This window comes from Coenobita brevimanus, chromosome 102 (assembly GCF_032717465.1).
Source record: "Coenobita brevimanus isolate Jiangsu-jjx chromosome 102, ASM3271746v2, whole genome shotgun sequence".
Lineage (NCBI taxonomy): Eukaryota > Metazoa > Arthropoda > Malacostraca > Decapoda > Coenobitidae > Coenobita > Coenobita brevimanus.
In genome coordinates this window covers 39,318,508-39,335,948 of record NC_137055.1, presented here as the reverse complement: position 1 = coordinate 39,335,948, position 17,441 = coordinate 39,318,508, and the positions used below count along the sequence as shown (strand labels likewise).

Genomic DNA, 17,441 nt, shown 5'->3' with positions numbered 1-17,441 from the left:
GATGACAGAGCGACTTGGAGATGTTTTGTCTGTGGCCACCCTTTGCGGGATTAGGGCGTCGGTCTATAGATAGATAGATAGATGATATGAAGGATCAGACTCAGAAGCGGATGGATTATAACTGCCTTCATTAAACCCTTCACCACAGTGATGCCATATTCAAATTATTCCATGAAGTCTGAACTTTTATTTTTATTTTTTCCACATTTCAGGATCTCTGGAACTACCTGGATTAATGCTAATTTTTCTGGTATGGTATGGTGTTGGGGCAGTAGTGACTAGGTACAGTTAGTTGTAATTTTGAGTCACATTCTTTTTTTCCTATCAGTTCTTCGGTAGATCAAGAATTGTCTGTTAAAAATCCATTGTTACCTTTAAGGCAGATTTAATTGCCAGCTTCCCTCAGTTTATAGCATCATGTATATGGTAAATGTTCTTCTGATTTACTATTTTTTTTTTTTTTAAGGTGTTTGTACGGAAATAATTCTGTTAGGCGGATGACAAATTGTGGTACAAGGTGAAGTATATCTCAACAGTGCCTGCATTTCTTTATGTGTCCGACTCTGGGCAAAGGCTTCAGGGCCTATATCTCAGGGGCAGTAGCCTATCCCAAGGCCCAGTAGTCCTCCTACACCTCCACATGTCACCACTTAGGCGCTAACACCCACCGTCCATATTGAATAGATGCTAGGGCTGTCTCATACAGGACTGGTGTATTGGTATTAGCGAGGGTATTTTAACGACATGTCGGCTTGTCATCTGGTAGATCAGGAAAGTCTGCTTTTAATGAAATTCAAATCCTTAAACTGTTCCTTGCCCCAGCCGGGATTCGAACCAGGGTCCATCAGGACTGCAGGCCGCCTCTCTGCCGATTCAGCCACCGCCTCCCCCCACAATGTTTCATTGTTTCATAACATTCTTTAATGAGAGGAAAAAAAACACTATTAACAAACTATATAACTTAAAAGACTCAATTTTTTGGCTCATTGTGTTAGTTTCATCAGCCTGGTGTGATTCATTTGTGGACATCATCTGCCTGCATGCTTCATGGCATTTAATGAAGCCTTCTCACTTCTCACACCTAAGTACTGTGCCTTTAGCTTCTGGTACTTGCTTGACACATGATTGTTTTCTTCTCCCTCTCCTCTCAATCAGTAATCTTTTGGACACCCTGCTGCCTCTCCTCACTGTCATCAGAGCAAATCAGTGCTTGGATCATTTCACTAAAGGCAGGCCATGGTGAATGCTGTATGGTAGGCACGACAATATCCACAGTATCCTCTTTCTGATACTTTAGTTGCTGCAGTTGAAACAGTGTGGCAAGAGCCCTGAATCCAAGAGTGTTTCACTTCAGTGTTGAACCAGCAAGGATAATAAATGCCCTCAATGTACACCACTATCATTCTCAGATTATTCAGATGTTTTCCTTTGAGGCCATGCTTTGATGCTCATATCCAGCAAAATGTCTTTGCTCCTCTCTACCACCTTGAGTGACTTACGGGTTCAGTATCAAGAAGAGCCAACTCTGTTGGTCGATAGCCTGTTTTGATTGCCTGTGCAATCTTTTATCCATATGCTTGATCAGTAAAGATATCCTTCTGTACTTCATTGCTCAGGTGGACAAGAAGTTCTTCAGTGTGTATCTTTGTAAATGAATGATTGACTTCTAGCTCTGTGGCAGAGTCAACCATCTTCCCTGTAGTGCCAGTTCACCTGTTGTTTGACAGGGTTTTACCATCCAATGCTGTTATCAAGTGTCAGAGTTAACTCACTGGTATGGAGGGCACAAACCAGCCAGTTCAGTTTACAACCAAGTTTCACTTCTACCCAGTGCATAGTCCCATCTTCCCAGCCTGTGTTGGTGTTTGTGGAGTCACTATCAATAACTTAAAGACTTTTGTCAATGCCTCCATCTGTCATGAATTCTAAAAGATTTTCTGTTATAGATCTCAGCATATTTCCATGTCCCTGAGACATTCTCAGATGTGTAGTGGAAGAGATACTGTCTTCCAGGGTCACTGCACACTGTAATGCTCCTCTTTGACCATGCCTGAAAACTGTCTGTCTGATTCCTCTGCTTTGAGCAATGACCTTTGTTGGGTCTTGGCAACCTTAAAAAAAAGGTACAGTCAGTGATTCCTTCCTTGCAATGGTCATCAAACTTCTGGTACAGTATCTTCATAAGTTTTTTCTCTGCCCTCTTTACCTTGTTATGGTCAACTACAAGCCTCATATCATCACTTGTGATCAACCCTGCTTCCATCTTTGCAGCTGCAGCAATGACAACTATATGATGAAGGTCAGTTCCATACCTGGTACTCTGCAGGGCAACATTAGGCATTTCTAAAATGTTGTACTCCATTTTTTACTAGTGAAAGTGCATTGGGTTTCAAACAGATGCTTATCTGGAACAACACCAGTAGGCATATCATCATCTTCCATCTCCAGGAAGTTCCAGTGTTGCAGATGATAGTAGGGATTGTTGCTTATTCATCTCAACTTTTTGTTTACCTTCAAAGTTATTTTTCTTCTTATCTTCCAGCTGTGGTTTTTGCTTCTTGACATACCTGTAATGTTCAGGAAGATCTGTAACCCTCATCTGAGATTTGATGAGGTCCAGTGGAGCCAGTTGTGCCTCTTTGTGCATTGATAAAAGCAACTTCTTTCAAAGGAATCTTTCTCTCCTTAGGACACTGACAGTTGATGTGAGCTTCCATTTTACAACCATGGGGACAACTGTAGTTAGAGCAGGCAATGATATTTGAATTTAAGAATGTTAAGCTTGTCAAGGTTTGCAATAAAAGTTCCCTGATCTCCAGTTTTCGTCTGCCAATAGATATGTTTCTGGCCTGTTCCAAGTCCTCTTGAATTTTGTTCAGTATGGTGACTCATGCATTAAGGACAGGAGGTTGGAACAAATGTGTTCTCTTTTCCATTGTTCAGTTGCTACTGGATATGTGTCTGTTTTGCTAAACTGGTTGCTGGATAGTTTCTCACATCCTCACTGTTGTGTTCTCTTGAATATAACACAGAGTTGGTAGTTCTGGTGGCAGAAGCTGTCTGTCACATCCCAATGGATTACTCGTATGTATACGGTAAAGGTTGACTGTCTAGTCTGCATTTTTGAAATCCTGATCTAAACCAGATCCTGTTTTGGGGAAATTGGTATAACTGATTGTTTAAGTTGTAGTAGCAGAAAGCCTAAGTATCAGTATTGCTGCCCATGAGCATTGAGTAGTGTCTAAATTGTGTTTGAATAGGAATATGTTGATGACTGTTAGTAGGTCTGTACACATTTAGTACTTGTATGAAGATTTTCTGACATAAAAAAAATACCAAAGAATGTGTACATACACTTTAAGAAATGCTTCATAACATCTGAAAGTGCTCATTGTGTGATTGTAAGAGATCGATGTGAAAGAAATTGCTTTTGTAAGAATTATTTGCTCGCAAGAAAATCAACAAAACAGTGCAATTGAGTGAAAAATTCCTCACCTACATATAACAGTGTATCATGGAAAACTAAATGAGACTGAAATACAGTGCCTGAAATGATTTTTGAGTATTTTTATTGCAGATATAAGTTTTTAACACCCAGCATCTTTCATATTACAAGTAGCAAGTTTAAAAATTTGACACACTAATGTTATAACCACAGATGATCAAGACATGAGTGTTTCTCTCTCTCTCTCTCTCTTTCTCTCGATTTCATTGTATGACATGTAATATTTTCGTATGGCTGATTCTTGTGATCTGTTATTATGTTTGTACAGTTGTTTTCTTCCCATGGACTATACAGTATTCATGATTACACATTTTTCTTAATCCTTTGGCTGTGAACTATCCACTATGCAGATTTTGTTTTAGCTATCATCCAATGATTGTACACTGCTGAAGATAACATATTCTAGAGCACTGAGAATGTTAAAAAAATGTTCTGATTAAAGTTTTGACAGAGAATAATGACCATCATTCAGCTTAAAAAAAACACTTTGTAGGCAGTGTGTAATAGCTTTTCCCGTTCTTTACCCCTCTGCTTCATTTTCTAAATAATGTATTTTGCTTTAAAACTGCAGATTGTTTTCAGCGTTTTCATAATACTGTACCAGAATACGGTATGCATGATTGCTTTAATTGTGAATTGGCGTTGGTTAATGAGATTGATTGATTTAATTGTGCTTTGGCTGTTGACTAATGAGTTTGGTAATTTTTTATCTGCAGATAATATCACTACCTGAGACCTCCACAGACACTGCCACTGCCATGGTGTCATGGGGTGAAGCCATGGGCAAGGTCGTTGTTCACTGCAAGGACACCCCCGGCTTTATAGCCAATAGACTTTTTGTTCCTTACCTTCTCAGTGCTGTGAGAATGCTGGAGCGAGGTAAGTCACAAGTAGTTACCATCATTGCAACCCCCTTTTAAAGCCTGCATCAGTGGGGTCATGCAACAGTGAGAATATTTTTTTTTTTTTTATACACTGAGAAATATCTGCTTGTCACAAACAAATCACCCTCATATCATTCTGTCACCCATCACAGAGAAAATAATTTTGTTAATGGAAAATCACAAGATGAAGACCAGAATCTGTTGTGATGTGACTTGCTTTACATTACATTAATGTTATGCACCAGCATTATATATAATATAAACTGGGATGCACTTTGTTTACCCATAAAAGTCAGTCATATCATTTAAGCTTAGTATTTTATCAAATATAAAGTGATTACTATTCAGTTATGTGTTAGTATTTGCCTTACTTCACAGTTGTTTTTACCTTTCGTCTTATATAGATTCAGTTTGTTCAGAGACTTGCCACTTATGCAAGCTTGGCAACTGAGGTTTCAGAGTCTTACAGTTAACTAATAAATTTATGTTTTGTCCCTTAAACTCAGCAGACTTTCGCTTTTGTGAATACACAGATCTTTCATTTTTTAAAATTTATATAATTGAGTAATGTAGTGAGTTTGGGTTCTGTTTGCCAGATGGTATTGAGTGCTTGTATTGGTAATCAGAATGTGATGTCTGGGGAGAGTGTGGTTTGCCTGGTGTTGGATGAGGGTTTATTGTAATGTGTCGGTGAGAATGTTCAGTACACGTTAAGTTGTGAAGCAGTGATCTAGTAAGAAAGAACAATAGTGTTGGAACTGGTATGCTGTATGTTGAGCAGAGGAAGCTGTTACAGGAGGAGGCAGGATCAGTAGGTCATGAAAGGAGAGGTTGAAAAAAAGAAAAAAGAAAGAAGAGAAAAGAAAGAAAACTTAGCTGTATGCCCATCATCTACATGCAAGCCATTAGGGTTGATAGTCAGTTTTGGCAAGTCTCATTATTCTCTTAGAGCATGACCTGTACTATTTTAGCATTGACCTGTATGCAACTATCCCATGTTATTTTTACAAGGCACTTTTCTAGAACTTTACAGATTTTCCTTGATGTTTTTTGGTGGATAATAAAACACCTTGGCCTTTGAAGAAGGCTGTGAATTAATGCACTGTACAGTGGAATCTCCTAAATTGCATGATTCTAAATAGTGGATTCATAATGTGGCAACATCATGCAAGTTTGCAACATCAGTAAATTGCGGAAGTTACATGAAATTCACGGGTGCAGCCATCATAAGTGATGCTTTTCCGATGCCTCATGTAGTATGTGCCACTGTTAACTCAAGTCCGCACATCTAGCTGGGCATAAACCATTCTTAGTCAAGTATGGCAGTTACTAAATCAATCATATTCAGGTATAGCACTTACTATAAGCCAATCACAGCACTTCCTTCCCATGCCAAGCATGAAGGTTGGAAGTGTTCGCTGGTGACCAATTTGATGTCGGTTTGGGGTAATAAATGGGGGGCAACTTTTCCAAGATGACAAACCCTTAAGTAATTTTCCCCATAAGATTAGTTATTTCTAAATCTTGCAATGCTCAAATCGTGGCATGTGCCCAATCTCATAAGGCTGTGGTTTAGGAGATTCCACTGTAGGTTGAATCCAGGAGGTGGCTGGAGGCTTTTCTGTTGTGAAAACTTGGACAGCGACATTGAATAGTCACTTATGGTTTCAGTTATGTGGACTGCTATAGCTATTTTGAGCACTTTTCACGTTCTGGGCCCAGCAGTAGCTGAGAGGGATAATATGGAAATGGCTTTTTCTAATGGTATATTAGAATGGTGTATTTGTTGGCAGTTTCAATTAATGTAAAGATACTGACATTGACAGTGACTTAACAAGATACTGTACGTTTCAGGTGATGCCACAAAGGAAGACATTGATAAAGCCTGTAAGCTTGGCCTTGGCTATTCCATGGGACCTATTGAATTGATCGACTTTCTAGGTGTAGATCTCCTCAAATTCATAAGCTCAGGTATGTGATGTAGACTGTGTACAGTATAACTGGAATCTACATCAGTACAGGCATCATAATTACGTGCTTCAGTAAACTTAAAAGAAAAAAAAGTCTATCTCTATCTATCTATCTATCTATCTATTGCCAGACACCTCAATCCCATTCGGGGTGGCCACAAACAAATCGCCTCCATGTCGCCTTGTCCCCCACTATTTCACTGCCCCACTCCCAACTCACACCCCCCTCTCTCATATATTTCTCCACCCCATCCCTCCATCTCATCCTTGGCCTCCCCCTCCCTCTTCCCCCCTCCACCTCACTCACATACACTCTCTTCATCAGTCTTTCACCCTCCATCTTCTCCACATGGCCAAACCACCTCAATGTATTCCTCCTAACATTTCCTGTCACATCCACATTCACACTTGGACTTACTGGCCAGTGAAAAAAATAATGAAGTTACTTGAACAGTGGAGTAGTACTGTAAAGACAGAAAATATTGTTAATCACAAACAGGTTTTGCTACCTTTTTTTGTGTACAGTACTTTCATTTGACCTTAAATAAGTGAAGGTTCAAGTTATGCACTGTTTTATTTCAGATTTCTTACCACTTTGTTTTTTAAGCTGAGAATAGGGTTTATATCATGATGTTGATGATGATGTTGATATACCTCAGGATGGATGAAGGAGTATCCAGAAATACCGGAATTTCAAGTTCCACCTCTGCTTGAGAAGATGGTGGATGAGAGGAAGTTTGGAGTAAAGAATGGGGAGGGATTCTACAAGTACCCAAAGTAAGTTCAGTAGTGTACAATAGCCCCTTCTGTCGGTACATCACAAGTTCTACATCACGGTATTGGTAAGAAAGCTCCTGTGTCTTAACCCTTTCACCATGAGAAATCTTCCTTAATCTGATATAATTGTGTAGTAGGCTAAATGAAATAGCTTTTCCCTAAAATACATTACACTAAAGGGTTAGTGAAGAGTGCCTCTAACTCCTTCAGTACTAGAGGTCTCCCATGAACTGAACATCATCATCTGACCAGTAGCAAGACTGAAATCAGCATGTTGTCATTGTACTGAAGAGGCTGAGATGTGGTATGTGGATACTAATTTTAAAATGCATAAACTGTTAGGTGTGTTCTCATGTAGTGTGTTGAATGTGGGTATTATTGTACTGTAGCAGATTTATAGCATCTGTGTACTAATATTAAAATTTTTAGCATGTGGGTACTAGTATCATGGTAAATTCTGTAGCATACGGGTAATGGTATGAAAGGTTATTAGGGTACATGCAAGTTTTGAAACTCCCACAATATGGTATGCAGTTGAAAGCTAATTTTTATCTGAGTTCAGCAAACTGTAGAACATGATATAAACATTTGATTACAGGCATAAGGGAAAAAGAAAAAAAGGCTTATCAGGTCTAAAGCATTGATGTCACCTCTTAGTGGTCCTGTAAGAACAAATGATGATGACTGAGCCCTGCTAACTAAGAAGCAATGTCACAGCTAGGCACAGCCTAAAAATAGCCACTTTGTCACTTTAAAGCAACTAGACCTTTTGAATTTATTTTTGGTAATTAATAAACACTGCAAGTGCCATGTTACAGAGATAAATTCATACATGAAACTGTAATTTCCTGAGCAAGTACCCATCAGTATAAATCATGTACTGACATGGTATGCTGTAACATAAATCCATCCATCCATCCATCATCCAATCTTACGTTGCCTCATGAGGAGCGTAGGAGCCCGGGGTTAGGCAGGTTGGTCCTGACATTTAAAATGAGAGTGACTAGCCTCACTCATCCCTGAGTGGCTTTACGTGAACAGTAAACCTCAGCCACCCCCTGGATATAAACCTTCACCGACTCGGTCCGATTGGAGTGCCGTAATTACCCACTAAACCACTAGGTGCCAAAATTTGGTTATATGGTTACCACCCAGTGCAGTAAATTGTTTCCTGTTGTACAGGAAACCATTTGGCTTGTCACTCAGTGTAGAATCACCCAGGCAGAAGGAGGAGGAAAGAATGAAGGAAAGAAAGACAGAAGAGGGAGTGTAAAGTCACCAGTAGGCAGAAAGAGGAGGAAAAAATAAAGGAAATTAAGACAGAAGAGGATGGAAGGAAAGAAGGATGGAGGAGAGGAGAGGGCAGACACCCAAGAGCAGCACTATGTTGAGTGAGTGGATGGTGAGCACCCCCACCTACCGCAATGAAAATTTGTTACATCAGGATAATAGTCAAAGAATCTGTAGCATCTGAGTACTCATTTTAATATTATACAGTAACTGGGTACAAGAGTGCAGATTTGGGTTTTATTCCACAACCTGCCAGTTTGGGTACAGTATACAGTACCGTACTCTCTTTTATCAGTAATTGGTGAGAAATTACTGGCACCACCCCTTCCCCAGTGTACAGCATTATGTAGTAAGCAATATTTTGCCTTTAAGGATCTTCAACTGTTTTCGGTACAGTTCGGCTAACTTGCCTATAACAAACTTTCGTAGAATGATCATTGCCTATAATGCAGTAAGCACTTGACTAGGTCCTAAAAGTTATTACAACACAGTTTTATCCACCACAACACAGGACATGGACCCAAACATGGCCAAATATATTATTTGTAACTGCATGGATATAGTGGCCACAGTATGGGCTACCTGACCCGTTTTTTTTTTTTTTTTTTTTTTTTTTTTAAATGCGGACAGGCGTCATAACCCACTAGCCTCTAGTTGGTGTACAGTAATCCCATGTGCTCTAGTGGCAAACGTAATCACTAGTGGTGGGTATATTGATACCCAAATACTGTTTTGATACTTCCGATACTAACTGTTTATCTGGAAGTGTTGATGCCGATGGCTAGGTTTTGATTAGCATGAGTACTAAAATAGACTTTCCAATTAACTAAAAACATATTTTTGAAAATTCTATTCCATCTGTTGGAGCTGGACAAAGAATGGGAACGTGTGGTAACTGCCACTGAACACAGTGATGCCATGTCTCCACTGACCAGCCAGGCGACTTTGACCATTCAGTAAGGAGGCAGACAGCTGTTTCTGCTCAGCTGGTGTGTTATATTCCTTTACCAGTGTGCGGCTCTGCTCAACAGGGGGGCCAGGCGACTTTGATCAATTAGTAGTGAGGCGGACAGCCATTACTGCTCAGCTTGTGGGTTAGGGTCTGCATTACTCAAATGCGGCTGTTAGCTCCGAGTGATCAGGGAGGCCAGGGGACCTTGACTGTTCGGTGAGCAAGCGGATGGTCATATTTGCTCGGCTTGTGGGTTAGGATCTGTATTACGTGTGTCTGGTAGCCTCTGAGGTGGCCGGGGGACTTTGACCGTTCGGTGAATAGGCAGATGGCCATATTTACTCAGCTTGTGAGTTACGGTCTGTATTACATGCATCTGGTAGCCTCCGAGTGATTGAGGTGGCTGGGGGACTTTGACCATTCGGTGAGGAGCTGGACGGCCATATTTGCTCAGCTTGTGGGTTAGGGTCTGTTAGCCGCGCTTTGGCCAGAGAGGCCGGCCAGCCACCAAACCAATGTTTTGAATTTGTAGGCCGCCCAGCTGGCGATGTCGGAAATATTATGTTTGGATATGGACAAATAAATCTGGGTTTGGATATAATAGAGCTAAGGCCTAACGTTTGGATATGGAGCATCTCGATAATCAAGTGATTACTGTATGCCATAACTATCCTCAGTAGGTTTTATGGCTTACAACTCTGGCTGACGGGTCATGTTATTTGAGCTCTAAAGTGACAAAACTGAGCTAAATATGTGAACGTAGTACACTATCGTTCAGCTAATAATATTGTAAGGAAGGTGATTGCATCATTCCAGCTCAAATTTTGCTTTCCTTTATTGATAGTTATCCTCAGTATTATCTTTGCATTACAAGTCTGAATGACAAATAATATTTGTAAACTTAAATGTGACAGAAATTGGGTGATAGATATGAACAGTAATATTAAAACACTCAGTCCTCTAACAGCTGACCAGTTGGTGGGAGCTGGACTGTGTGTTCATTTGTATTATATTGTTTGTAAAGGCGCCAGTGTCCTTGCATGCATCAGCCTTGGTCACCTAATGGCAGCCCTCCACACTGCTTGATCTCTGGTAGCCTCCCCATCCAGTTCCTTATCTCAGAGGTCACAAACCCCTGACTTCATCCCAGATCATTTACAGTCTGCCTCATGCAACCATAACCCTGACATGTCAGCATTATTATATTACCATGTTAGGAACACTTTGAACCATTTCTGAGGAGCATCTCCCAAAGGTTAAGAACAATTCACCTCCTTTTCTTTGGTGGCAGTGTAACAGATATCACAGTTAAGGCCAAGGAGATACTGTAATCAGACATGATACTTTTACAGCAAGTAAACAAAGGTGGTAGCATGAGGGACTAGGACAGAAGGGGTTGTGCTGCAGCCATTGTGACAGTAGGTGGAACAGGTGGTTTTAATTGCATGTATTTTTTTTTTTTTTTTCCCGGAATGCTTTTGTAAAAAGAGACATGGAGAACCAGAAAGCAGTTAAACAAAAGTATACTGTATTGTACTAACCATGTAGCATTTGGGTACAAATATTACAGTACAAACTCTCACTTCCTAAATCCTTGGATCCAAAGGCCTTGTGTACATTGAAAGATTTTGGAATGTAGAATCATATTGGTAACTATTGAGATCATTCAGTGAATACCTTCCAGTACCAGTAACAGTAAACACAGTGAAGTACTTTATTGGTAATTTATATCTGTTCTTATACATGTCCCCCCTGCTCCTCCCCCCTAAAAAAAAGTCATCAGATATGCATTGATCATGAGGACAAGCGATATCAACATCCCCAACACATGAAAAAAGTGTTTTGGAAAGTGAAGACTTGGGAAATCAGATTTTTAGATTTGAGAGTTTGTACTGTGTAAACTGTAGTATGTGGGTAATAATATAATCTGTAGCATCTGAGTATGAATGTTGTAATTTGGAGTATCTGAGTGCTAATATAGTAATCCTGTAGTATCAGTTGTTATTGTAGATCAACCTCAGTCGGTCTGACCGAGCAGACTGCAGACAACCAACTGTCCCATGCAGTGAACCAATGTTCCATTGTGGCTGACAGTTCCTTGCTACAGTGAGGCACTGGGAAAAGTGTGGAGGTTTGGTTCTTGAGTGGACACTGCATTTATCTCTCTCTACCCAATTAGCAAGGGTACCTTAGCAGGCTCCACTTCACCCCATAATTTGGTTATGTAGTTACCACCCAGCATTGTAAATGGTTTTCTGAATAATTTGAAACCATTAGACTTGTGACACAGTGTAGAGCCACCTGAAGTGGAAAGAAGAAGAATAAAAAGTGCCAGGAAGTAATGGGAGAAGGAGGAAGAGACAGAGGTAGACACAGAGGCAGAAGGAGGAAAGGGAAGGAAGAAATAGGCAGCATTACTCCATGTGAGTGACCGAGGGTCACCATCACCTACCACCATGAAGTATCTGTACTAGAAGGGAACATCGTTGCCCTGCATGAGACAGCCATGTGGAGTCAGTTGCTTGCCTATGGTTGATGGGTCTGCATGGCTAGGCAGAAGGGGTTGATCAGCAGTAACAACTAATATAATCTGTAGCAGCTGGGTTGTATTACAGTATTTTGTAGTGTGTGAATACTCCTATCATCTGTGCCATCTGGATTCTCTTATACTTTAGTAATCTTTGGTGTATAAGTATTAATATAGTCTGTGGCATCTGGGTGCTCATTTAATAATTTGTAGAGCACGGGTACTAACATAATCTGTACGGGTACTAACATAATCTGTACGGGTACTAACATAATCTGTACGGGTACTAACATAGTCTGTAATGTAATGACCTGTAATGTGTGAGTCAAGTATTAACATAATCTGCAGGGTTTGGATTCTAATACAATAAAGTATTGAGGACAATTCTAAAATGGATTTTGAAAGCTTCCTGCAAGGCTCTGGTGGTGCTAGGTGCAACTAATCTTCTATCTTCAGCCTTGCAACCCATTCATCACCCTGATCATTTTTGTACATCATGTTATGATGAGTTTGTGATATAACCATAGAGGGTATGTATGCATGTATGCATTTAATAACAGTGCTGTGTGTTCAAAAGGGAAATAATTGATTGTGGTGTCTTTATTTTTTTTCTCTCTCTCCCTCTGTCTCAGTTTCTTCAGTCACAAATATCACATGTACAGTACTTACGACCATAATCAGAGATACTTATTGTAGTATTGCACTTTTTATGCTCTGTGTAATTAATGCCAAGTAGTCTAAGGATTTACAGTGCTAGTCACTGTGAAGGTCATGTCATATGTGCATTGATATGAATCTCCAAGAAGTCTGTCTGTCTATTGCCAGATGCCTCAATCCCATAAGGGGTTGCCACAAACAAATCTCCTCCATGTCGCTCTGTCCCCCGCTGTTTCACTACCCTGCTTCCAGCTCACACCCCCTTCTTTCATATACCTCTCCACTCCCTCCCTCCATCTCATCCTTGGCCTCTCCCTCCCTCCACCTCACTCACATACAACCTCCTTATCAGTCTCTCACTCTCCATCCTCTCCACATGGCCAAACCACCTTAATGTATTTCTCCTAATGCTTCCTATCACATCCACATCCACACCACATTGCTCCATCACTTCCTCATTTGTCAGCCTGTCTCTCCATGTGACCCCACATGCTCCTTTCAAATGACTCATTTCCACTGCTCTCACTCTTGACTTCTGTCCCTCCAACAACGTCCAAGCTTCACTTCCATACATTAGAGTTGGTATCACAATACTGTCATGTAGTAGCTTTTTCACTTCCATGCTCATTTCCCTGTTTCTTATCACTGCTTTTAAGGAGCCTGCAACCTTTCTTCCCTGGTGCACCCTTTCAAGCACTTCACCCTCTAAACTTCCATCCTTACTCAACACACTACTCAGGTACTTAAATGCACCCACATTCTCCATTTCCTCCCTATCCAATCTTACTGTACACTCACTAACTTCACTTCTCTCGAAGACCATAACTTTACTGTTCCCTACATTCACCTTTAGATTCCGTTTCTCACACACTTTCCCAAACTCATCCCCCAAGCTTTGCAGCTCCCCTTCATCTTCACTTAACAACACAGTATCATCTGCAAACAACAGTGCAGGGAGTTTCCAAACTCTGCCCTCTCTCACTAGGGTCACTCCAATATCAACTGCCCTACTTTGTATCTCTGTTATAACTCCATCCATATACAGATTGAACAACCATGGAGACATGACACATTCTTGTTTCAATCCAACCTTCAAAGAGAAAAATTCACTCCGTTCACAATCCACATGCACTGCAGCCTTGGCACCCTCATGCATACTCTTCACAGCATTCAACAACTTCCCATCTACTCCATATATTCTAAATACTTTCCGCAATCCTTGTGTATCCACCCAGTCATATGCTTTCTCCAAATCCATGAAGGCTGCATACAACTTCTTTCTCTTCTCTAAAAACTTTTCAACTAGAGGTCTAAGAATGAGTATCTGATCTACACAACCTCTTCCCTTCCTAAAACCTCCCTGTTCTTCTCCAACTGATTCCTCTGTTATTTCCCTAACTTTCCCAATAAGTATCCTACCGTATACTTTTCCTATTACACTAAGAAGGCAAATGCCCTTATGATTACCACACACTTCTTTTTCCCCTTTTCTTTTGTACAGGGGAACAATTATACCTGACTTCCAATCCTCTGGGACTCTACCTTCCTCCCAGGCCAATCTGCACATCTTCCACATCCATTCTACTACTATCTCTCCCCCATGCTTCAGCATTTCACTGCACACTCCATCAATTCCTGGGGCTTTCCCCTTTTTAACTTTCTTCATTGCTTCCACAACTTCCATCCTAATGATTTCTTCCTCTCTTCTTACATCCCTTCTTCTCCCAGCTATTCCCAGCCACTTATACTTGCATTTCTTTAATTCTCTATGTTCAACAGTTCATTGAAGTGTTTTCTCCATCTGCTTACTTTTTCTCCCTTCTCCACTAGTAACCTACCATTTTTATCTTTCACCCCCTAACTAACTTCTTTGGTACCCTGTCTAACTCTCTTTACCTCTTTCAAGAACATTTTCTTACATTCCCTCCACTTTACACTCAAATTCCTTCCAAATTCCTCATCGACTCTTTTCTTACTCTCCCTCACTAATCTTTTCACCCCTCACTTCCTCTCTACATATAAATCTCTCTTCCGTCTCTCAACTTCTTCCACGCCCCTGTTTCTCATCCATTCATTATATGCTTTCTTCTTTTGTGCCACAGCCTCTCTCACCTCTTCAGTCCACCATGCTGTTCCCTGCATGCCCTTTCGTCTTCTCTTCACCCCACACACCACCTCACATGCTGCACAGATTTCTTCCTTGAGTATCTTACACACATCTTCCACGTCCCCCATCTGCTCCAATCTATACTTACCCAATCGCTGCTCCACTTCTCTCTTATATTCTGCCTTTTTTCCATCCTCTTGTAACTTTTCTACCCTCCTTGTAAGAACTGCTTCCTCCTGTCCTTCCCATCTTCTATTTCTCCATTTTGTTTGGACACTGATTCTGACCCCCACCAAGTGGTGGTCTGAAAGTCCACTCCCCCAACCTCTATATACTCTTGCATCCCTCACACACTTTCTCATCCTTTCATACACGCACACATAGTCGATCATTGCCTACCGTTCATTCAGTTCACCATCCACCCTTCTCATCACTTGCCATGTATACCTGTGGATCATTTTGTGCCTGAAGAGTGTATTGGCTATCACCAGCCCCCTCCCAGCACAAATGTCCACTAAGGCACTGCCATTCTCATCCACCTCTGCAGGCACATCCCACTCACCAACTACATCCACTTTCACATTCCCTACTTTTCCATTCATATCTCCAATCAAGAACACTCACTCATTCCTTGCAATCTTTTCCAAGCATGCTTCCACATTTGTCCAGAACTCTTCTCTCACTCTGCTTACACGATCTTGTGTTGGCGCATACACACACACATAATCACCCACATTTTTAGTCCAACTTTCACTCTTACCCACACAATCCTTGAGCCAACTGATCCATACTTTTTTATGTTTTTCTTCCATCTGTTACTCACAACAATACACACTCCTTCTTTTGCCCTCTTATTCTCACCTACTCCTGCACATATACCCCATCCATACTCCCATTCTCTCAGACTCTCACCTTTCCATTTAGTTTCAGTTAAACCACATACATCCACTTTCGCACCCTCAAGCACCTGTACAATCTCTCTCTCTTTCACCTCATCATTCGCACCCCTTACATTCCATGTAGCTATCCGTACCAAGTCCTTTGTTTGGTCCTTAGTTGTCATCTTTTGGTCAGTCCTGGTCCAAGGCTTCATGTTCTTATTTTTAGTTTTCCAGGGTGAGGCACTAACCCTCCGCCAACCCACTTGTTTTCACGTAGGGAGCACGTGTTGTTTGGTTATAAGGTTACCACTCAGAGTTGTAAATGATTTCCTGGTTTATAGGAAATCATTTGGCTTGCCACTCAATGTGGAGCTACCCCCCAAAAACAGGGTATCACCACACCAAGTGGGTGAATGATGGGCACCCCCACCTACCACAAAGAAGTGACTGGAGGTTTTTCTGTCCTGAAGTGCCAGCAGGGGTATTGGGTGTTTACCAGCCCTTACATGTTCTGGACAGTGGTAGTCTAGTCTTTAGCTCTAACACCTTGCAAATGATATTATGTGATTAGCTGTTGTTATTTTTCCCTTACTGTTATGTGGACTTATAGTTTATTTATAGAAATATCAAATACAAACTTATGCAAGATTCATGAGAATATGTGGGCTAAAAATATGTGGTAGTCAGCTACAAAGTCACCTCAGCCTTTTTAAGGCCGGTATGCTTCCCCCCCCCCAAAAAAAAAAAAGTTTACCCTAAGCTGAATTAAATAACAAAATTAATATCTTGCTTGCAGTTCTTTCTCATCTTTACCTTGCTCTTTACTTAAGAGACCCAGTGGATTTGAATAGCTAGCTGAAAAGTGTGCCAAATGATATAAAATGGCATCCGCAATCCCTTACTACCCTCTTTAAATTGCTCCGTTGCTGTTTATTGTATTTTATGCTTCCAAGTCTGAGTAAAATCATCTGACAATATCGAAAATGAAATTAAAGTTACTGGCATGTCATTATATTGAAGGTATTAAGATGTAGGAGCACAGGGCTAGGCTGCTGCAGTTCACTATGTGTCGAGGTAGTGTTTATGTTGTGATGGTGGTAGATGGATTGCTACAATCAGCCTTTGGAGGCTTGATCTTAGGAATGAAATGTGACTACAAACTTAGTAACTAAGAATGAATTCTTAGGTAGGAAATAATCAGCCACAAGTAGAGAGTCAGAATCTAAGCTAAGACCCTGAATATTTTTTAAAATCATATCACACACCTTTTATTTCATTGATTCCAGCAGTTTTCAGCAACTGTTGGAAAGTAATTAAATAGTTTTGGCACTAGGATTAGTTTCCAGCTCATAGAAAACCTCAGCTGTACCTCAGTACATGTGTTGGTATTCCTTAAGAAGTGTGGTGTCATTCTTATGTATATAAGTTGTTGTTGTTGTTGTTGCAGATCCCACTTGTTGCACCCTCAGGCTCAGCTGAATATGAACACACTGAGCTGCAGGAAAACAGCCACTTCAGCGAGTCACACTGAGGGATCTTTTGTTGTGGTTAGGTTGAAGGGTTGTTGGAGCTATGGTATGATAGTATGGTGCATGAGGTTAAGTGTGTTGTGGTATGGGGAGATGTATTGCCTCTCACACACCTTGGTGGCATTATATGACTGAAAAGACTCAGTTACCTCAAGGGGATTAGTCCTATGTGCATGACAGGGCTTTCAGTGTGACTGGGGCATTCTAACTACCAGATTGCTAGGCATGAATGAAATACTGTAATAGGAGAGCAGACAAAAGGGGTAGTTTTTTTTTTTTTTTTTTTTTCCTCCCCCTCACCAATGCAAAGTCTGAAAAATTGTTCCCTCCAAGAAGAAGAAAAAAAAAAGAAAAACAAAGGA

The 17,441-nt window shown here is 40.7% G+C and overlaps 1 protein-coding gene across 1 annotated transcript; it reads left to right on the top strand.

Annotated features, from left to right (window-relative positions):
• Positions 1-2,754: 2,754 nt before the first annotated feature.
• Positions 2,755-17,081, top strand: LOC145415467 (hydroxyacyl-coenzyme A dehydrogenase, mitochondrial-like). The gene is made up of 6 exons (XM_080284742.1): positions 2,755-2,790; positions 4,222-4,384; positions 6,244-6,360; positions 7,019-7,136; positions 9,438-9,516; positions 16,998-17,081. Exons 1-6 carry the CDS (start codon positions 2,755-2,757, stop codon positions 17,079-17,081), a joined length of 597 nt encoding a protein of 198 aa, XP_080140868.1.
• Positions 17,082-17,441: the final 360 nt, after the last annotated feature.

What these genes read in the sequence shown, in the direction of transcription:
- LOC145415467 (XM_080284742.1), top strand. Translation starts at nt 2,755, where the DNA reads ATGATATTTGAATTTAAGAATGTTAAGCTTGTCAAG. An exon ending in AGAATGTTAAGCTTGTCAAG is followed by an intron (nt 2,791 to 4,221) that starts GTTTGCAATAAA and finishes TTTTATCTGCAG; the next exon opens with ATAATATCACTACCTGAGAC. An exon ending in TGTGAGAATGCTGGAGCGAG is followed by an intron (nt 4,385 to 6,243) that starts GTAAGTCACAAG and finishes TGTACGTTTCAG; the next exon opens with GTGATGCCACAAAGGAAGAC.